Source organism: Cherax quadricarinatus, chromosome 61, assembly GCF_038502225.1.
Source record: "Cherax quadricarinatus isolate ZL_2023a chromosome 61, ASM3850222v1, whole genome shotgun sequence".
Lineage (NCBI taxonomy): Eukaryota > Metazoa > Arthropoda > Malacostraca > Decapoda > Parastacidae > Cherax > Cherax quadricarinatus.
This window is the reverse complement of record NC_091352.1, coordinates 6,155,340-6,178,097: the sequence shown is the minus strand read 5'-3', so window position 1 is coordinate 6,178,097 and position 22,758 is coordinate 6,155,340. Positions and strand designations below refer to the sequence as shown.

The window sequence follows — 22,758 nt, the reverse complement described above, 5'->3', positions numbered from 1 at the left end:
AGGAAATTATGTCCAATGTTTCTACCCGGCCGGGTATTGACCCACGGACACTCAGTATGAGGCGAGAGCGTTGCCAACTGAACCAGGTTTCCCTTGGCATAGAATGATAGAGCTGATGTATGGCTCACTGACTAGTTGTCCAGCAGTGGGCAGCGTATAATAAAGACAAATGTTCCAGGGAAAGAAAACAGGAAAAAATGACACTGATGCTCAAGACACTGGACAGACCGAGACGTCCCTACCACACTGCAGGTGATATATAAATAATCGATATATCCACAGAGTAAAAAAACAGTAATATCTAAGGCCTTTTGTGATTGCTCACAGTATCAAGGAATAACAAAAGCAACTAGATGTATTTCAGTCGTTGCGTAATCTGAGAAAGGTATGTCCCATATTCCCCTGGTCCCCAGTGCACACGATTGGAATAGTGCAGAGTGCGGCATGAGTTGATAATGCAGTTAAATATTAGTGTTAAAGATATGAAGGATATCAAAAGAATGTCTCTTCCCATTCTACGCCACCGAGGAGTTTGAAATTTTCTGAGGCATTTCAAATGGTGAAAATTTGAATTCGATTGAACGAGGCGTTCTCGAGCTAAAATAAATAAAATCGAGAGGAAGAGAAAAATTCGAGCCATCTCTCAAAGATATTCCTTTGGGGATACCTAATAAACCAAGAGAAGGGTTATCAAACAGAGATGTACCCTCACTTCATACACTCTGTGTATGATAGTCTTTAAGAAATTACTTTCATCTGCCATATTTAACGCAGCTATCAGGTTTTCAAAGATGAAATATTATTTCTTCATCTCTGGTGTCTGATTATTATTATTATTATAATCAAGGGGGAAGCGCTAAACCCGGAGGATTATGCAGCGCCTGGGGGGGGGGATGTGGAAGGCTTAATTCGGGGAACTGGAGCACAGATCCAATTCCCTAAATCAAGAGCCCCTCACCAACATCAAGGAACCTTCCTTGAGGGGTCTGGTGTCTGAGGGTAAAACGACAAAGAACATTTGTATTTCTATATTTGTTTGTCATTAAACACTTATACAATTATAATTCTCTTTTGTAATACACATTTTCTACAGCTTATTTTTTACTTGCAAGAGGAGTTCCCAGATTTCAAACAAGATTTAGTAAAGTATGATTTAATCCCATTTGTACTTGTGTCTATCATTTCATTATAGCCTTTTTTAAAGTGTTACTATAGGCTTAACTATAACAGACAGCATTTATTGCCACCATTTTCTATTAGTGATGCAGCCTAGTACTTGAATCGTATTAAATCTTCATAAATTGAAACATTGGCCTTTGTATGCTCTATATTATGACCTCATTTAAATTCCTATTATAAACTTAAAACATAGATAATGCTCTTTCACCAGCCTTTTATATTATGACAATAACAACCTTTCTATATAACAGTGTCTTATGTTCACATATTAAATAATTTGCATGTTACAATATTTATAGTTTCCTCCACATTTTCATGAAATGTCATTTAATTTTTGTCATCCACTGGTATCTTCGAAATACAGTAGTTAACACTTAGGAGCCTCATGTGCTTGCAAAGTAATAAAAATTACAACCGTAGTCATAGTTATTTCTAAGTGTCCAGACTAAGTGAACCATACATAGACAGTATGGGTAATACAGTCGAGTAATCCACATTCGGTACTTTAATAAAACGCACATAGTACTTGCAGTCTACTTGAGGAGGGTTTCATGTAGGCCGAAAATTTTTGCGTTATGTACTACTAAATGTGGGTTACTCGAATGAAAGTGTCCAGAAGTATGATGAAGTCTCCAATCGGCTCAATGACGGTAAGTGAAAATCAATTATAGCCATTGTTCAGTGCTTACTTGCATATAAGAGGGCAGACAAAAGATAGATTTATAGCCTATGATTTTTTTTGCTTAACGTGGCTATAGTCGAGTGGTGGGAGAGATAGTTTACAAAGCAAAGGACCCATCCCACTTGATAGAAGTATATGGAGTACTGTAAAATGATATAATCCTGTAGATAAAGGGAAACACTTAATGTTAACGCAGCTTCATATATAAAACCATGGAACTGGATATTTAATACAGCCTCTATTAACTATTTATGGCAAGGTATGAGTGCCATCCTCTCCAGGGGCACTGACATTATCTAGTCGAAGCCTACCACCTTAAATATGAGAATATCCCTTGAAAGATTGTTAGTGGCAATATTACAGATGAAAACCGAAGGGTAAACAGCGAATAATTCTAGGTTCAATACTACTAAGGTTATTGTGTGTTTTACACAGTTCCTGGTAGAAGGTTATCCTTCATAGGATGAGAAGGGGCTTGAGCTCCAAGATTTCCTTCCCCAATAAGGCGTCCGTGTCTGAAGGGGATTTCCACTACTACGGTTTGTGTGTCCATGGGTCCTAAGTTCCCCAGCCTGCTGAAGACGAAAGGCTCCCTGGAAGGTCCCTGTTGCTGCTTCTGGTGGTAGTAGAAGGGGTGTTGGAAGCCTTGGAAGTCCTTCTCGCTACTGTCAAACCCTTGGTTTTCTGAGAGAAAGCAAGTCAAATTAGTCTTGCCATTAAATTTACTTAAAATAAATAAAACCAAATGTCTCTCGGTTGCTGCTCGATCAGATAAATATATCCCCGTATTAAATAACCACGCAGAACTCGAAAAATGAAACGAATTTGTCATATGCTTCAATGAGCAGACAGATGAAGGCTCAGCAGGTTTTATCTCTAGCAGACAACGTGAAAATAATGTACCAACAAAGACAACTAACATCTGGCAAACCACCCTCCAGGGAAGGTGGGGAGGGGAAGGTGCATGATACTGGGATAAGATAAGATTTCGTTCGGATTTTTAACCCCGGAGGGTTAGCCACCCAGGATAACCCAAGAAAGTTAGTGCGTCATCGAGGACTGTCTAACTTATTTCCATTGGGGTCCTTAATCTTGTCCCCCAGGATGCGACCCACACCAGTCGACTAACACCCAGGTACCTATTTGCTGCTAGGTGAACAGGACAACAGGTGTAAGGAAACGTGCCGGGAATCGAACCCGGGCCCTCCGTGTGTGAAGTGGGAACTTTAGCCACCAGGCCACCAGGCCACCGGCCCACCAATGGGATTGGAGTTACCCTCCCCGTCCTCGCATAAAATTTGATTACCCACAAACCTTTCATCACCCAGGCACTGTATGACCTTTAATGATTTAGTGCTTCCCCCATGATTTTTTTGCTACTACTACTAACAACAATAATAAGTTATGAAGCTAAGATAATACAAGGTGACAATAAGGTGAAGATGACTGACCTTTCTTGCCCATATAGAAGTCAGGATCATTCTTGAGTAGCGTGTAGATGATGCGAGCATCTTTGAGCTGTTGCTTGCCGGATATGAGGGAGAGCCAGTCCTGATTGTGGTCTCTGGTGGGTGCATAGCGAGCCATCACCACACTAGCCAACCCCACTACCTGACACATAATATAAATCATATACAGTAACTGTAACATTACACGTGTTCATCACGTATGATGCACACTTTGAATATTTAAGAAATAAAGATGATTATTTCGATCAATACGGATGTAGAGGCTCACAGAGCAGGGATTTAAATATTTAATTATATTGTTTATTTTCAGAGAGGGAATCATGTGATCTATCTCACTTCTTAAGGGCACATATGTACAGGGAAACTGTAGCTGGCTATATGACACTAGTTACACCAGCATTATTCACGTTTTAGCACACTTTTGACTGGGCTCCAACTGTTCCTTCCTCCTGACACGATGAGCGATGCTCACACGTTTATTGTCATACACATCTACACTAGTATTATATAGATAGTCATCTATTTAGTGTCATAATCCTCCCTGGTGTTGTATAGCCATGGTTATTGTTATAGCATCAGTCATACACCATTGTTATAGAACTACATATACTAGTACAAGTTAAAAAAAAAAGCAAATAACTAATGTTACCTGGAGTTTACCTGGAGAGAGTTTCGGGGGTCAAGAATTCAATGATTTAAAACATCATAACCTTTAAAACACTTATATGTTTTGTTTCTTTATTTTTTTTAAAAATATAGTTTAATAGCGGATTTTTATTATTTTCTGAAATTGATAAATATATAAGTCTACATTGAATGCGCATTTATTTTGCAGTGGACATGGGCATCCACTGAGGGAGCAAGAGGGGGGAGGGATTAAATCCCCTTGCATCAGGCATGTCACACGCTATATACACCGAGTGGTGTGTGTCTCTCTTAGTCCCTGTATCAGGCGCGTCACACACCATATACACCGAGTGGTGTCTCTATCAGTGTAAATATACTGAGAGTTTACTTTAACCTATATATACATTAGGGATTAAAGTATTCTTGACTGTTGGCGAGCAGGCTACATGCAGCCTTAATGACAATTTGTGTAGCATAAACCCAATTAACCAACCAACCTGTGTCAAGGGAAAAACAATTACCTTGAGCTTTTAGCCTGCTTGCCTGTCCCCTTGCTTCTCAAGGGGAAAAAAAACGCTTTTAACCCTGGATTATTATACTTGTATTAAAAACAAGTGCATGGTCCCTGGGAAAATTCTAGCAGACGCCCATGGTGGTGGATATTATCCTTATCTGGATACTAAGTGATTTTTTATAATGTTTGCCTGACGTTTACCTCGTCTCGGATCAGACCTAGTGGTAGATGGCCTGGTTAACTTGGATGTTATTAATGGCCTCACCAAGTCCAGTGTACACACCGCAGCCCGGCTGATCAGGAACTGACTTAAGAAACTTTTCAAGTTCTCTCTTGAAGACGGAAATGTATCTGCTGACAATTCCCTATATGTATAAAGGAAGTGTGTTGAAAAGTCATGGTACCCCTGATTTTTACTGGGGGTATTTTGAACCATCTGCCGCTCCTCTTGCATTAGTAGGAAATGATTTCAACGTGCAAATTCGGGGCCAATCCATCAGGAATTTTCCAAGTGTAAATTATGATGTATCCTCCACTCCTACGTTCCAAGAACTAAGATTCAAGGGACTTCAGGTGTTCCCAGTAATTTAGGTGCTTGACTGAATTCTACAGTAGTGAAGGTTTCTTTAGAGTTACAATTAGAGTTAGAAATTTCAGACTCTAGAGTTTCTCTAGAGTCTGCAATTTCGCTTTCCTTAATTAAAAGATGTTAGTTTACAGTAACATTCCAGTCAAGAGAGAACAAATAACTTCAGAAATACTGCTGTACACTAACTGCCCCCTTCAAGGCAAGCGAAATTGCTGACCTGGAGAGTGTACAAAGAACTTTCACAGCACACATAAATACGATAAGGCACCTAAATTACTGGGAATGGTTGAAGGCCCTTGATTTGTATTCCCTGGACCGCAGGGGAGAGAGATACATGACAATATACACTTGGAAAATCCTAGAGGGATTAGTACCAAACTTGCACAGGAAAATCACTCCCTATGAAAGCAAAAGACTCGGCAGGAGATGCAACATTCTCCCAATGAAAAGCAGGGACCCCACGAGTACACTGAGAGAAAACACAGTAAGTGTCAGGGGGCCCAAGACTGTTTAACTGCCTCCCAGCATAAATAAGGGGATTACCAATAGACCCCTAGCTGTCTTCAAGAAGGCACTGGATAGGCACGTAAAGTCAGTACCTGACCAGCCGGGCTGCTGTTCGTACGTCAGTTTGCGTGCGGCCAGCAGTTGCAGCCTGGTTGATCAGACCCTGATCCACCACGAGGCCTGGTCTCAGATCGGGCCGCGGGAGCGATGACCCCCAAAACCCTCTCCAGGTATACTGGCTTGGCATCTCTTGCTGTGAAGGTTCTAGTTATCCATCTTATTTTCCTAGGGGTCTGAGAATGATATTGTTGCGGTACTTGAAAGTAATATCCTCTGATATCATCACTCTAAAGCCCCTCACATTAGTCTTTATCTCCGTTGAGTGTTTAGAGTTAGTTTCATAATCTACTTTAGTTTTTATTTCCTCAATTTTTTTCATATCGCAGTTACAAACAATGAACATGATAGTTTTCTGTGGCCCACTGGAAGACCAGGTTTATATCAGCTTGGAGATCTGCGGTGTCCTCATTGCATGCACCCTCTCCTGTTGTCACCTAGCAGTAAATGTATACTGCATGAAGTATCGTTGATAGTTAGCCCAACGTAAATAAGCCACACTGCTTGACTTCCTTGGGATACTCTGGGTTATTAACCTAGTAGTGTAAATCATTCCAACAGTTTTTTAAATATCACATAATATATGCAACTCCAAATTTCTTTACAGTTAAAATGTAAATAAGTATCTGTTTACATTACATATCAAGATGGAAGAATGAAAAGGTTTGAGGGAAAACTTACTAAAAGAGTGACTGAATGACGCATGATGAGGGGGACTGGAAGAGAACAGTAGATCTCACAAGTAGTGCAGGCACTGAGACTGCTGGAAACGCCACCCTGGCTTATATATCACTGGCGGCTGTGTGCTCAGAGATTACCTGGATAAGAAGCTTACTGGTAAGCCAGCGGTAGCTGATGGCGTGGTCCGCCTTTGGACCAGTGGTCGCTGCTGGCTTGACTCTCCTTTGGGCCAGTGGTCGCTGCTGGCTTGACTTTCCTATGGGCCAGTGGTCGCTGCCGGCTTGACTCTCCTTTGGGTCAGTGGTCGTTGCTGGCTTGACTCTCCTTTGGGTCAGTGGTCGCTGCCGGCTTGACTCTCCTTTGGGCCAGTGGTCGCTGCTGGCTTGACTCTCCTTTGGACCAGTGGTCGCTGCTGGCTTGGCTCTCCTTTGGACCAGTGGTCGCTGCTGGCTTGGCTCTCCTTTGGGCCAGTGGTCGCTGCTGGCTTGACTCTCCTTTGGACCAGTGGTTGGTGCTGGCTTGACTCTCCTTTGGGCCAGTAGTTGCTGCTGGCTTGGGTCTCCTTTGGGCCAATGGTCGCTGCTGGCTTGACTCTCCTTTGGGCCAGTGGTTGCTGCTGGCTTGGGTCTCCTTTGGACCAGTGATCGCTGCTGGCTTGACTCTCCTTTGGGCCAGTGGTTGCTGCTGGCTTGACTTTCCTTTGGGCCAGTGGTCGCTGCCGGCTTGACTCTCCTTTGGATCAGTGGTCGCTGCTGGCTTGACTCTCCTTTGGGTCAGTGGTCGCTGCCGGCTTGACTCTCCTTTGGGCCAGTGGTCGCTGCTGGCTTGACTCTCCTTTGGGCCAGTGGTTGCTGCTGGCTTGACTCTCCTTTGGGCCAGTGGTTGCTGCTGGCTTGACTCTCCTTTGGGCCAGTGGTCGCTGCTGGTTTGGCTCTTCTCTAGGCCAGTGGTCGCTGCTGGCTTGGGTCTCCTTTGGGCCAGTGGTCGCTGCTGGCTTGACTCTCCTTTGGGCCAGTGGTTGGAGCTGGCTTGACTCTCCTTTAGGCTAGTGGTCGCTGTTGGCTTGGGTCTCCTTTGGGCCAGTGGTCGCTGCTGGCTTGACTCTCCTTTGGGCCAGTGGTTGCTGCTGGCTTGGGTCTCCTTTGGGCCAGTGGTCGCTGCTGGCTTGACTCTCCTTTGGACAGTGGTCGCTGCTGGCTTGGGTCTCCTTTGGACCAGTGGTCGCTGCTGGCTTGGCTCTCCTTTGGGCCAGTGGTCGCTGCTGGCTTGACTCTCCTTTGGACCAGTGGTTGGTGCTGGCTTGACTCTCCTTTGGGCCAGTGGTTGCTGCTGGCTTGGCTCTCCTTTGGGCCAGTGGTTGGTGCTGGCTTGACTCTCCTTTGGGCCAGTGGTTGTTGCTGGCTTGGCTCTCCTTTGGGCCAGTGGTTGCTGCTGGCTTGGCTCTCCTTTGGGCCAGTGGTTGTTGCTGGCTTGGCTCTCCTTTAGGCCAGTGGTCGCTGCTGGCTTGGCTCTCCTTTAGGCCAGTGGTCGCTGCTGGCTTGGCTTTCTTGTGAGCCAGCAGTCGCTAAAGCCGTAACTCTTTTCTTTTTATTTTTGGCCAATAGTTACCGTATGTTATAATCTGTACACGAAGACACCTGTTATTACTACTCTTTTTATAAATTTTACCCTATAAGAAAAACTCTAAAATATAGAAAAAAAACACTTTAACCAATTTTTGATGTTATGAGTAATAATGGATGTTTGAACACGTATCCCAAAGCTCCCTCTCTAGATGTTTAATAGTAGCTTTAATATAAGTTTTAGTCAGGCTGTTGGTGCTGGTGGCACGGAGCCCAGCATAGGTATAACAGCTCGGCTCATCAGGAATTATCTGGAAGAACTTATGAAGTTCCACTTGAATACAATAGTGTCTTGGTACTCATTATATCTGAACAATGGTGATGAAACTCATTGGACCATATATGCTGTATGACTTTATAATAATAATAATAATAATCTTTATTTCTACAAGTACGTGTACAAGGTACACAGACCTGGCTGATGTGTTTCCTTAAGGTACCTGCTGTCCAATGTTCACCCATAATATGTAAAATAGGTACCTGGGTGTTAGTTGACTGGTATGGGTTGCATCCTGGGACAAAATTGACCTAATTTGCCCGAAATGTTCTGCATAATAAAGGGCTTGCTATATAGTAGTATGTCACTGATGTCTGCTAGGACTGTATACCTTGTACATGTACTTGTAGAAATAAAGATTATTCTGCTTATTATTATATAATGACTTTCTACTATATATAAAGTCCCTTGTTATGCAGAGCATTTCAGGCAAATTACGTCAGTTTTGTCCCTAGCATGCGACCGCACACCCAGGTACCTATTTTACTAATAGATGAATATGGACAGCAGGTGTGTTAAGGAAACACGTCCTAATGTCTCCACCCGTACCTGGGGTTTACCCACGGACCTCAGTGTGTGAGCTGAGTGCGCTAGCAATAGAGCTACGAGACACTATCTGCGTGTCTCTCCATGTCTGTTCTCTATTCATGGGTGGGCAGAAATGACCTTTTTCAAGGTTAATTGATCGTCTTTTAAATTGTTTTCTCTATGACAGGAAAGTCCTGGATGAGTACATACTGAACCTCGGACGACTTTCGTATCTTTAAGAATGTAAGGCTGTTGTTATGTAACTCAGTAAATAGTGTTTATATAAACCATTTATGCACCAGTCTCTATAAACACTGAGGGTGGAGAGCTGTTAAAATAAGATTTCGTTCGGATTTTTAATCCAGGAGGGTAAGCCACCCAGGATAACCCAAGAAAGGCAGTGCGTCATCGAGGACTCTTATTTTCATTGGGGTACTCAATCTTGTCCTCCAGGATGCGGCCCACACCAGTCGACTAACACCCAGATACCTATTTGCTGCTAGGTAAACAGGACAACAGGTGTGAGGAAACGCGTGGAAATGTCTTCACCCCGCCTCCCCTCAGGGAAGGTTCCTTGATGTTGGTGAGGGGCTCTTGATTTAGGGAATTGGATGTGCTCCAGTTCCCCGAATTAAGCCTGAATGCCTTCCACATCCCCCCCCAGGCGCTGTATAATCCTATGGGTTTAGCGCTTCCCCTTGATTATAATAATAATAATAATTCACCCCGCCGGGAATCGAACCCGGGCCCTCCGCGTGTGAAGCGAGAGTTTTGCCAGCCAGGCCACGGGGTCCCTGCTGGTTAAGAGACAGAGCCCAAGAGCTGAAGTTCAACCTCTAGAAATACAGGCTCGTAGAGTTTAACACAAACAGGTGATATCAAATACAAGAAAGCGAACAAAGAGGCAGATGAAGACATTTCCAGACCATGCCATGGTAAATACACACAAGAGCTTAGTGTATGTATGGGTTGGTGACATTATTGGCAGCGTGTGCGTATGTGTGTGGCTCCGTGGGCTGGTACAGTCGCTGCTGCAACTCGTCAGTAATTGTTCAACTCGTCACCATCCTGGCCAAGACCTCGACTCCTGTTGACCCACTAGACTAGCTGATGCTGGCTCACCTTCAACTTACACGCAGTCCTCATTCACAAATGTCCACATAAACACACCTTTATTAATATTATTATTATCATTAGTAGTAGTAGTGTTAGTATTAGTAGTAGTGTTATTAATAGCAGCATTACTACTAGTAGTATAAACATGTGGAAGGGATAAACGAGTGTCATACAGCGCCAGAGGAATGGGAGGCAATTGCGTTTGATCCGAGAGAGAGAGAGAGAGAGAGTAGCAGTAATTCCTTGGAATAAGCATCAAAGCACTGCATTGAAGAGACGGCTTTCTTAGCCACCAATTCCTGGGGACAACCATCCACGGTTCTGTAACGACCGCTTATACTCAAGTAACTGAGAGATATCCTATGCACACAAAAAAATCTCTGGTCGAGTTCCTATTCTCTTAACTCCCTAACAATATCAATCTCCTCTAATTAGATCCCCCTGCTAGCCGCAATTTGCTATTGATATATATATATATATATATATATATATATATATATATATATATATATATATATATATATATATATATTTATATATATATATATCACACTGGCCGATTCCCACCAAGGCAGGGTGGCCCGAAAAAGAAAAACTTTCACCATCATTCACTCCATCACTGTCTTGCCAGAAGGGTGCTTTACACTACAGTTTTTAAACTGCAACATTAACACCCCTCCTTCAGAGTGCAGGCACTGTACTTCCCATCTCCAGGACTCAAGTCCGGCCTGCCGGTTTCCCTGAACCCCTTCATAAATGTTACTTTGCTCACACTCCAACAGCACGTCAAGTATTAAAAACCATTTGTCTCCATTCACTCCTATCAAACACGCTCATGCATGCCTGCTGGAAGTCCAAGCCCCTCGCACACAAAACCTCCTTTACCCCCTCCCTCCAACCTTTCCTAGGCCGACCCCTACCCCGCCTTCCTTCCACTACAGACTGATACACTCTTGAAGTTATTCTGTTTCGCTCCATTCTCTCCACATGTCCGAACCACCTCAACAACCCTTCCTCAGCCCTCTGGACAACAGTTTTGGTAATCCCGCACCTCCTCCTAACTTCCAAACTACGAATTCTCTGCATTATATTCACACCACACATTGCTCTCAGACATGACCTCTCCACTGCCTCCAGCCTTCTCCTCGCTGCAACATTCATCACCCATGCTTCACACCCATATAAGAGCGTTGGTAAAACTATACTCTCATACATTCCCCTCTTTGCCTCCAAGGACAAAGTTCTTTGTCTCCACAGACTCCTAAGTGCACCACTCACCCTTTTCCCCTCATCAATTCTATGATTCACCTCATCTTTCAAAGACCCATCCGCTGACACGTCCACTCCCAAATATCTGAATACATTCACATCCTCCATACTCTCTCCCTCCAATCTGATATCCAATCTTTCATCATCTAATCTTTTTGTTATCCTCATAACCTTACTCTTTCCTGTATTCACTTTCAATTTTCTTTTTTTGCACACCCTACCAAATTCATCCACCAATCTCTGCAACTTCTCTTCAGAATCTCCCAAGAGCACAGTGTCATCAGCAAAGAGCAACTGTGACAACTCCCACTTTGTGTGTGATTCTTTATCTTTTAACTCCACTCCTCTTGCCAAGACCCTCGCATTTACTTCTCTTACAACCCCATCTATAAATATATTAAACAGCCACGGTGACATCACACATCCTTGTCTAAGGCCTACTTTTACTGGGAAATAATTTCCCTCTTTCCTACATACTCTTACTTGAGCCTCACTATCCTCGTAAAAACTCTTCACTGCTTTCAGTAACCTACCTCCTACACCATACACCTGCAACATCTGCCACATTGCCCCCCTATCCACCCTGTCATACGCCTTTTCCAAATCCATAAATGCCACAAAGACCTCTTTAGCCTTATCTAAATACTGTTCACTTATATGTTTCACTGTAAACACCTGGTCCACACACCCCCTACCTTTCCTAAAGCCTCCTTGTTCATCTGCTATCCTATTCTCCGTCTTAATCTTAATTCTTTCAATAATAACTCTACCATACAATTTGCCAGGTATACTCAACAGACTTATCCCCCTATAATTTTTGCACTCTCTTTTATCCCCTTTGCCTTTATACAACGGAAACTATGCATGCTCTCTGCCAATCCCTAGGTACCTTACCCTCTTCCATACATTTATTAAATAATTGCACCAACCACTCCAAAACTATATCCCCACCTGCTTTTAACATTTCTATCTTTATCCCATCAATCCCGGCTGCCTTACCCCCTTTCATTTTACCTACTGCCTCACGAACTTGCCCCACACTCACAACTGACTCTTCCTCACTCCTACAAGATGTTGTTCCTCCTTGCCCTATACACGAAATCACAGCTTCCCTATCTTCATCAACATTTAACAATTCCTCAAAATATTCCCTCCATCTTCCCAATACCTCTAACTCTCCATTTAATAACTCTCCTCTCCTATTTTTAACTGACAAATCCATTTTCTCTCTAGGCTTTCTTAACTTGTTAATCTCACTCCAAAACTTTTTCTTATTTTCAACAAAATTTGTTGATAACATCACACCCACTCTCTCATTTGCTCTCTTTTTACATTGCTTCACCACTCTCTTAACCTCTCTCTTTTTCTCCATATACTCTTCCCTCCTTGCATCACTTCTACTTTGTAAAAACTTCTCATATGTAAACTTTTTCTCCCTTACTACTCTCTTCACATCATCATTCCACCAATCGCTCCTCTTCCCTCCTGCACCCACTTTCCTGTAACCACAAACTTCTGCTGAACACTCTAACACTACATTTTTAAATCTACCCCATACCTCTTCGACCCCATTGCCTATGCTCTCATTAGCATATCTATCCTCCAATAGCTGTTTATATCTTACCCTAACTGGCTCCTCTTTTAGTTTATAAACCTTCACCTCTCTCTTCCCTGATGCTTCTATTCTCCTTGTATCCCATCTACCTTTTACTCTCAGTGTAGCTACAACTAGAAAGTGATCCGATATATCTGTGGCCCCTCTATAAACATGTACATCCTGAAGTCTACTCAACAGTCTTTTATCTACCAATACATAATCCAACAAACTACTGTCATTTCGCCCTACATCATATCTTGTATACTTATTTATCCTCTTTTTCTTAAAATATGTATTACCTATAACTAAACCCCTTTCTATACAAAGTTCAATCAAAGGGCTCCCATTATCATTTACACCTGGCACCCCAAACTTACCTACCACACCCTCTCTAAAAGTTTCTCCTACTTTAGCATTCAGGTCCCCTACCACAATTACTCTCTCACTTGGTTCAAAGGCTCCTATACATTCACTTAACATCTCCCAAAATCTCTCTCTCTCCTCTGCATTCCTCTCTTTTCCAGGTGCATACACGCTTATTATGACCCACTTCTCGCATCCACCCTTTACTTTAATCCACATAATTCTTGAATTTACACATTCATATTCTCTTTTCTCCTTCCATAACTGATCATTCAACATTACTACTACCCCTTCCTTTGCTCTAACTCTCTCAGATACTCCAGATTTAATCCCATTTATTTCCCCCCACCGAAACTCCCGTACCCCCTTCAGCTTTGTTTCGCTTAGGGCCAGGACATCCAGCTTCTTTTCATTCATAACATCAGCAATCATCTGTTTCTTGTCATCCACACTACATCCACGCACATTTAAGCATCCTAGTTTTATAAAGTTTTTCTTCTTCTCTTTTTTAGTAAATGTCTACAGGAGAAGGGGTTACTAGCCCATTGCTCCCGGCATTTTAGTCGCCTCATACGACACGCATGGCTTACGGAGGAAAGATTCTTTCCACTTCCCCATGCACAACAGAAGAAATAAAGAGGAACAAGAGCTATTTAGAAAAAGGAGAAAAACCTAGATGTATGTATATATATATGCATGTGCGTGTCTGTGAGCGTGACCAAAGTGTAAGTAGGAGTAGCAAGATATCCGTTATCTAGCGTGTTTATGAGACAGAAAAAGAAACCAGCAATCCTACCATCATGCAAAACAGTTACAGGTTTCTGTTTCACAGTCATCTGGCATATATATATATATATATATATATATATATATATATATATATATATATATATATATATATATATATATATATATATATATATATGTCGTGCCGAATAGGCAGAACTTGCGATCTTGGCTTAAATAGCAACGCTCATCTTGCCATATAGGGCAAGCGAAAATTTGTGTATGCAATAATTTCGCCAAAATCATTCTGAACCTAACGAAAAAAATATATTTCACTATGTTTGTTTAGTATTAAATTATTGTAAACAAATCTAAAATATATTTAGTTGGGTTAGGCTAAAATAAATTGTTCTTGTTGTAATAAGGTTAGGTAAGTTTTCTAAGATTCTTTTGGAGCAAAATTAAAATTTTTTACATTAACATTAATGAAAAAAATATATCTTTAAATGTATAAAATAAAATTTTAGAAAGGACTTGATTTTAAATGAGTTCTTGCTAATTGGCCAGTGTTACATATTCAGCGTGACATATATATATATATATATATATATATATATATATATATATATATATATATATATATATATATATTATTTTTTTATTATCACACTGGCCGATTCCCACCAAGGCAGGGTGGCCCGAAAAAGAAAAACTTTCACCATCATTCACTCCATCACTGTCTTGCCAGAAGGGTGCTTTACACTACAGTTTTTAAACTGCAACATTAACACCCCTCCTTCAGAGTGCAGGCACTGTAGTTCCCATCTCCAGGACTCAAGTCCGGCCTGCCGGTTTCCCTGAACCCCTTCATAAATGTTACTTTGCTCACACTCCAACAGCACGTCAAGTATTAAAAACCATTCGTCTCCATTCACTCCTATCAAACACGCTCACGCACGCCTGCTGGAAGTCCAAGCCCCTCGCACACAAAACCTCCTTTACCCCCTCTCTCCAACCTTTCCTAGGCCGACCCCTACCCCGCCTTCCTTCCACTACAGACTGATACACGCTTGAAGTCATTCTGTTTCGCTCCATTCTCTCTACATGTCCGAACCACCTCAACAACCCTTCCTCAGCCCTCTGGACAACAGTTTTGGTAATCCCGCACCTCCTCCTAACTTCCAAACTACGAATTCTCTGCATTATATTCACACCACACATTGCCCTCAGACATGACATCTCCACTGCCTCCAGCCTTCTCCTCACTGCAACATTCATCACCCATGCTTCACACCCATATAAGAGCGTTGGTAAAACTATACTCTCATACATTCCCCTCTTTGCCTCCAAGGACAAAGTTCTTTGTCTCCACAGACTCCTAAGTGCACCACTCACCCTTTTCCCCTCATCAATTCTATGATTCACCTCATCCTTCATAGACCCATCCGCTGACACGTCCACTCCCAAATATCTGAATACATTCACCTCCTCCATACTCTCTCCCTCCAATCTGATATCCAATCTTTCATCACCTAATATTTTTATCCTCATAACCTTACTCTTTCCTGTATTCACTTTTAATTTTCTTCTTTTGCACACCCTACCAAATTCATCCACCAATCTCTGCAACTTCTCTTCAGAATCTCCCAAGAGCACAGTGTCATCAGCAAAGAGCAACTGTGAAAACTCCCACTTTATGTGTGATTCTTTATCTTTTAACTCCACGCCTCTTGTCAAGACCCTCGCATTTACTTCTCTTACAACCCCGTCTATAAATATATTAAACAACCACGGTGACATCAAACATCCTTGTCTAAGGCCTACTTTTACTGGGAAATAATTTCCCTCTTTCCTATGTACTCTAACTTGAGCCTCACTATCCTCGTAAAAACTCTTCACTGCTTTCAGTAACCTACCTCCTACACCATACACCTGGGAGATGGATGGGTGTTAGGCGAGTGGGAGATGGACTAGTGGGTGGGAGAGGGAAGGGTTGGTGGGAGATGGATTTGTGGATGGGAGAGGGACGGGTAGGTGGGAGATGGACCGGTGGGCAGCAGCAGCAGTGGTTGTTGACACAGCAATTTAAGCTCTGGAGTCCAGATGTTGACATACTGGCTGGCTGCCTTCCTGTGTAAGCACAGAGGCACAGCTCTGCTCTTTGTGCCGGTATTCACCAAATTTGTTTGTCTTACCCTATTTTTGTTGAAGCTGAGCTAATGCCCTTGGTCCCCACAGCGTATTATTTTGTATTGCAATTTAATTTTAACCATACATAATTCCGCCCTCCAACGTAAACAGAGAACGTTAGGGTACCGTTGATCAGAGTATCAATAATAAAAGGACACATGTGCAACTAATGCGACATTTTGTTGTGGCAACATTTCGCTCTCCAGGAGCTTTGTCAAGCCGTTACAGACAATACATGAACACAGAGGGTATACGTATATAGGCATTAGAGTGAGGTGCAAGGCATAATATAACAGTAGTAGGAATACTAGAAGTAGTAGTAGTTGTAGTACTTGAGGTGGTAGTAGTAGCAGCAGTAATAAGTCCCCAAACTTAGTCGAAGTCAATGCCCAGGAATACAGTGGACTCAATCACACAGTCTATCCACATATTGATTTTCGAGATATGGTATTGTCCTATATGCTAATGATGAGGCATCACTGAATATGTTCAAGTTATTATCTTCCTCAGCTTCCGATTGATCTGGGAAAACTAGAATTCATTCAATATCTGTAGGTCCTTGTTGAGGTTATACCGTGATTGATAGACGGATTCTGGCAGCAATTCACCCCAGTCTAATTTCTAGATCCAAGCCTCTTGTATCAATAGATTCCCTCGGATAGTTACTGGCTACTTTTAATGATAATGATAATGACTTCATTTCAAACTAAGGTAGAAACACACAAGTATGTGAAAGCTCATAGTCTGCACAGCATTTAGGTTAGCTTTCCCTCAGTGCTAGCCTTACATTTTATTTTGAACTTGTCCTGGTCGACTGCTCACCTTGGGCTTAGTATTGATGTAGTTGCAGGTAGCTGGTAATTTCCATAATCTTCTATCATACCTCGCAACTTCAAACTTTTCTTTGCCCACTCTCTCAATTGCATGTCGATTAATTGTACTTACTGGCTGACTTTTATGTAAATATCAGTTAATATCCTCTCATCTGAGGTGGTACATTGCATATTGTCTACATGGAACTGGAAAGCTAGGTTAGGTTAGGTAAGGTTTGTCAGGAAACAGGACAAAATTTCCTGAGGCGGGTATTAGTCATATGACTCGCAGCTGTAGCTTTTGATCTGACCGAGGCCTTCAGCTGGCTTACCGGTCTACCCCTTTAAAAAATATTATGGTTATGATTACAACCACTAGAAGCTAACCGAGAAGTCTTTAAATGGGACTTGGACAATTAAGAAGATAATAATGGTAACCTGGAGCTAGAAAGGTGAGCTAGTTTTTCATAATCAATTCCTGGGTGTCTCAACTACTTTCCATTAATTATGGTGAAGTGGTCGATGTGACTGGGGTGGTGGTGGGTGTGTTGGAGTGTTGGTGGTGGCAAAGGTGTGTAGGACAATGGGTAGTGGCAGGGATGTGGGAGAACAATTGGTGGTGGCAGAGGTGTGGGTAGTGGCAAGAGACTGCTGGACAACGGGTAGTGGCAGGGGTGTGTGACAACGGGTAGTGGCAGGGGTGTGGGACAACGGGTAGTGCCAGGGGTGTGGGACAACGGGTAGTGGCAGGGGTGTGGAACAACGGGTAGTGGCAGGAGCGTGGGACAACGGGTAGTGGCAGGAGTGTGGGACAACGGGTAGTGGCAGGGGTGTGGGACAACGGGTAGTGGCAGGGGTGTGGGACAACGGGTAGTGGCAGGGGTGTGGGACAACGGGTAGTGGCAGGGGTGTGGGACAACGGGTAGTGGCAGGGGTGTGGGACAACGGGTAGTGGCAGGAGTGTGGGACAACGGGTAGTGGCAGGGGTGTGGGACAACGGGTAGTGGCAGGGGTGTGGGACAACGGGTAGTGGCAGGGGTGTGGGACAACGGGTAGTGGCAGGGGTGTGGGACAACGGGTAGTGGCAGGGGTGTGGGACTGTGGGAGTGAGGTAGGTCCTACAGGCTACAACGGCACGACCTCAGTGTGCTCTGGGACGCTGAAGGGGGAGGAAGTTGCTCCATCAACACTAAACATATCGCCATTCCTGCCGCTGGAACGTCTCTTCCTCACCTCTACTACACCTGTGTAAGTTACGTACTTAATTAATAACCTATCACTCTTTAAGTGTTGTGAAGTATAACATGGGCCGCTGAAGGATTTAAATCTATTCAAGGATCTGTAGTGATGTGATATGCTAGGTTGTCGCTTTTATATCTGTAATGATTATAAAAAAATCATTATTTAAATTAAACTATAAGTATTGTAAGATGTTTGTAAACGGTTTTCTTAATTATAGAATAGATGTCCATACTGTCGGCTAATCCATCAGTGTATCGATGTTGAATGGCGATGCTTAGTTAAATTTTGTAATTTCATGACTTTTAGTGACAAATTTTATTGTGAAACGAAAGTCAGAGCTTTAAAAGCAATGTATCTTTGTTAGAATCTTTAAATTTCGAAGTACAGTATATCCCACAAGTAACAAAATAATTTTGACCAATGAAAAACTTTGAAGAAAACGAGAAGCCGAAGATGAATTACTAGTATTACGTGTGAAAATTAATTCCATTGCAAACCTTGCAGTGTTATGAAAGATTGTTAGGTGCAGCCTCTCCACTACACCAGAATCACAAAGACTGCATCTCGCCTCTACACCGCCAGTCGGCATTACTTTAATTCTTAAAACAGTAATTAAAGAAAGCTCATTGTATCTACACATATTACATATCGTAGGGAGTATGTCGTGTCGGATATTGTCCTAGTTAAGTGTAGTGGCAAATGTGATGCCCATTTACAAGGTGAGAAATAAGTCATTAGCCTCAATTATGTTAGTCCAATCAGGACTCACGAAATCGTAATAACACAATAGCAAACCAAAGAACGGGTGTGGTTTGAATCCATGAATTTTAGTTCGCACTTGCCATGGATTTGAACTCCACCCGTTCCGTGGTTTATAGACCAATCAGCCTAATGTCAATAATGGGAAAACTATGACATACATAATACGGATATTATTCAAAGTCACCTTAACAAAACGTAGTTTGATCATTGAATCTCAGCACGATTTTACAAAGGGACATTCATGCCTTGAATTTATTACCTCTTTTTTTTTACAAAGGTATTTTAGGCTGTAGACAAAGATACAATGTCGAATATACTCTGTTTAATGGATCTCATTAAAGCTTTGGAAAACTTTACACAGGAAACTGAAGAAAATATTGGCACATAGTATAGTAGGAAAAATCTTGATCGAGTCATGGCTGGCAGATAGGCAACAGAAAGTATGCATTAATGGGAAAAAATCAGAATGGGGCCCCATTAGAAGTGTAGGCAAGAATGTGCATAAATGGAGAGAAATCAGAATGGGGACCAGTTATAAGTGGTGTGCCACATAAGTCAATATTGGGACTATTGTTGTTCACAGTCTATATAAACAACATCGATGTGGAAATAAATAAGTTTGCCGATGACATGTAAATAGGCCGCAAGATAATTTGAGGTGAACACTAGACGGTTACATGATCACCTGGATAGGTTGATGATGTAGTCAGAGTAGTGGTAGATGCAATTCAATTCGGACAAATGTGAGGGAAAAGAAAATATCCATGGTACTTATAAACTAAATTATGTCGATCTTAAATGCAAAAATTATTTAGGAGTTGTGGTTAGCAGTTCTCTAAAACCAAGACAGTGCATTCGTGTTTGCAATAAAGCTAATAGAATTCTGGCTTTATATCGAGAATTATAATTAATAGAAGACGTCAGTTTATACTTCATCTTTAAATATCTTTGACAAAGCCTCATTTATCTTATAATAAAATAGTGACAAGCGCTAAACCTGAAAGGTCAAACAGTGCTGCCATTTACATTATGCTACTCATTTGTGGTCTCCATGTTATAGCACGGACATAAATTCGCTGAAGAATATACAGAGAAGGATGTTGAAGTTGATCCTACGGTTAAGAAGTCCTTCTAGCGAAGATAGACTGAAGACATTGAATATGCGCTCCTTGGAACGATAATGCAAAAGCTGGCTGCCCAGCCAGCTTTTGCACTATCAGAGAGCCTAATATCATCTCAAAAGTTGGCTACCCAGTCAGCTTTTGAGGTGACACGAGGCATTTTTATGAGGACATTTAAATTCGAAATGCCTGTGATTTAAACATCATGCTTAAAAGAAACGAAATGACTGAGCCTATTCTGAGAATCATGATGTTATTACCCTGACTGAAACGTGTAAACTCTCTCTCTCTCCCCTCCCTCTCTCTCAGCCTGACATCATTACGGGAGAGGCACAACTCCACGGTATTCACCAGTCACGTTTGAGTACTTGTGGGGTGGTTGTGACCATGGAGATGGACAGATGAAGCACACCTTGCCACTTCCACTGATGCTGCAGTTTCTACCCTCCTCAATTTCTTTAACCCCACTGATGCCACTTCCTTCACCCACCCACCCTCCTGCCCTCAGTGACTTCATCATTTCCAGGGACAGTCATGTGGTATATTACACATTTAGGCAGATCGTTTTCATAAATTAAAAAAACTATTTGAACAACCTCCCTTTTAAAAAGTTACCCTTTGTTATAGTTTAAGTTCTGATCCACTCGAAGAATTTAACTTCTATGCCTACAATGTTATGAAGATTTGCATTATTCTATTATGAGGAACTATCAGACGCTTGTTTTCCTTTTTTAGTAGATACATTTTGCAACCCTGTTGTTTTTTTTAGCTTATGATTTGAGGAAGGCGATTTTTTAAATGTGCATGTTTACGTCTCTGATGTGCAGTTAGTGTACATGTGTGTAATGGTGTACTGTGTTGAGAACTGATATAGTGTTATGTACTGGCGTATAAGCAACGTGGTGGAGGTCGCTCCACCCGGCAGTGTGTTGTTGCTCCACCCCTGACTGAACTGAACTGTGTAAATAATTCACTCGGTGGCAGTGGCGAGTGAAGTTGGTGCTGTCATAGCCGAGTGCCTTCACTTGTAGTGCATGTAATTCACTCACTGGCAGAGACGAGTGGAGCTGGTGCTGTAGCTGAGTGTTTACCTGTAATGAATCTAGTTACCTGGTAAAGACGAGTGAACCAATTGCTGTCGTAGGCTAGTGGCCTCACTTGTATAGTGGATATATAGTAATTCACTGACAGAAACGAGTGAGGCTCAGCTGTCGTAGCAAGTGCCTTCACCTGTAGTGAATCTAAATAGTGCATTACCAACACTTGAACAACCTTACAAATGCAGGTATGTTAATACTGCCAGATTGTGGGATTAAGACGCAAACATGCACAATCAAGCTACTTGTGGCTTTATCAGTCCTAAACCCACAGGTGACGAAAAGTGTCTTGATTGTAAATATGTCTTATTCCCACGCTGAACTAAAACGTGTTTTAGAGCAATCTTTTTCTTTTGACAAAGTTTCGCTCTGTTGAAGCAGTGATAAAGATCTAACATTGAAACGTTGTCCCATTACAAGCTTGTTTTGCAACCTGTGGCCTGTATTTACTGACCTGTAATGTTTACCTTGCGCCCACAGGACTTCGAGTGGCAGCAGGTGCCGGCACTCAACATTCATAGGTTAACTGAAAGTCATATCAGAGGTCGACTTCAGGTCGTGAATATATTTTTATAGGTCGATTACAACCTCTAGGTTGTGTCAAAAGTCGACTGCAGCCTCTGGGTTGTGTCAAAGGTAACTGCAGCCTCTGGGTTGTGTCAAAAGTCGACTGCAGCCTCTGGGTTGTGTCAAAAGGTTGACAGCAGCCTCTGGGTTGTGTCAGAGGTCGACTGCAGCCTCTGGGTTGTGTCTGATGTCCACTGCAACCTCTAAATTGTCATGGGTCGACTGCAGTTTCTCGGTTATGGCAAAGATTAACAACAGCTTCTGGGTTGTGTCAAACGTCGACTACAGCCTCTGGATTGTGCCAAAGGTGGACCGCAGTCTCTGAGTCGAATCAAAGGTTGACTGCAGCCTCTGGGTTATGTCAGTGGTTGACTTTAGGTTATGAGTTTCATAACTAAAAGTCGTCTACAGCCTCCAGGTCGTGTCAGAATTATTAGTCACCAACAGTCTTATTAATCAAAGAAAACCCGCGGAAAATGAGTTTCCACCATGCCCCACACTGAAGGATCCACACGGGCCTACCAATTCATGAAATGCAAAAATAAGACACATAGGTCAAATATTCGTTTTTCTTCTTCAGCGTTTCCGAAATGTGTTCAAGATTGAGGGTTCTGTTGCCAAACTATGTTATTGCAAACTCCATGTATGTTAGCTTTAGGAAAATACAGTGGGAAGATGAGCTTTACCCGAAGTCTGCAACGAGGAGTTGAAACAGGTGTAAATGCAACAGCGTAGCCTAATAGCATCAAAACAATGGCGCCTCACTGCTGCTCTCTGTGGTATTAATACTCTCGTTTGTATTCGCTCGTAGTTGATGAATTATTGTTGAATAACTAGACACGTGTGCAATAACTGGGTATCTTCATCATGTGGAAACATTAAACACAAGTGCAGTATAATGTGAGCCTTTATTGACTACATTTCGCCTACACAGTGGGCTTATCAAGTCACAAACAGATCTGTTTGTGACTTGATAAAACCCACTGTATGGTTGAAACATAATCAATAAAGGATCGCATTATACAACATTTGTTTTTAATTTTTCCATTAAAAACCAAAGAATGAGGTGGAAGATGAGTTAATCAGTCGCTAAGCTTAGCAGCA

The 22,758-nt window shown here is 42.2% G+C and overlaps 2 protein-coding genes across 4 annotated transcripts in view; one reads left to right on the top strand and one right to left on the bottom strand.

Moving 5' to 3' along the window:
* Positions 1-1,013: 1,013 nt before the first annotated feature.
* LOC128699282 (uncharacterized) lies at positions 1,014-6,480 on the bottom strand. The gene is made up of 3 exons (XM_053791886.2): positions 6,366-6,480; positions 3,313-3,472; positions 1,014-2,545 (listed from the first exon to the last, which is right to left on the bottom strand). Exons 1-3 carry the CDS (start codon positions 6,387-6,389, stop codon positions 2,289-2,291), a joined length of 441 nt encoding a protein of 146 aa, XP_053647861.1. The 5' UTR covers positions 6,390-6,480; the 3' UTR covers positions 1,014-2,288.
* Positions 6,481-18,001: 11,521 nt separating this feature from the next.
* The window catches only part of LOC128699408 (lens fiber major intrinsic protein), a 40,751-nt gene continuing 35,994 nt past the window's right edge, over positions 18,002-22,758 (top strand). For 2 of the 3 annotated variants that reach the window (XM_053792085.2, XM_053792088.2), the window contains exon 1: positions 18,002-18,113. The gene's annotated coding sequence lies outside the window, so the exon portion shown is untranslated. Of the gene's footprint in view, positions 18,114-20,299; positions 20,334-22,758 lie in introns of all 3 variants that reach the window. The other variant, XM_053792087.2, reaches the window with a different exon arrangement.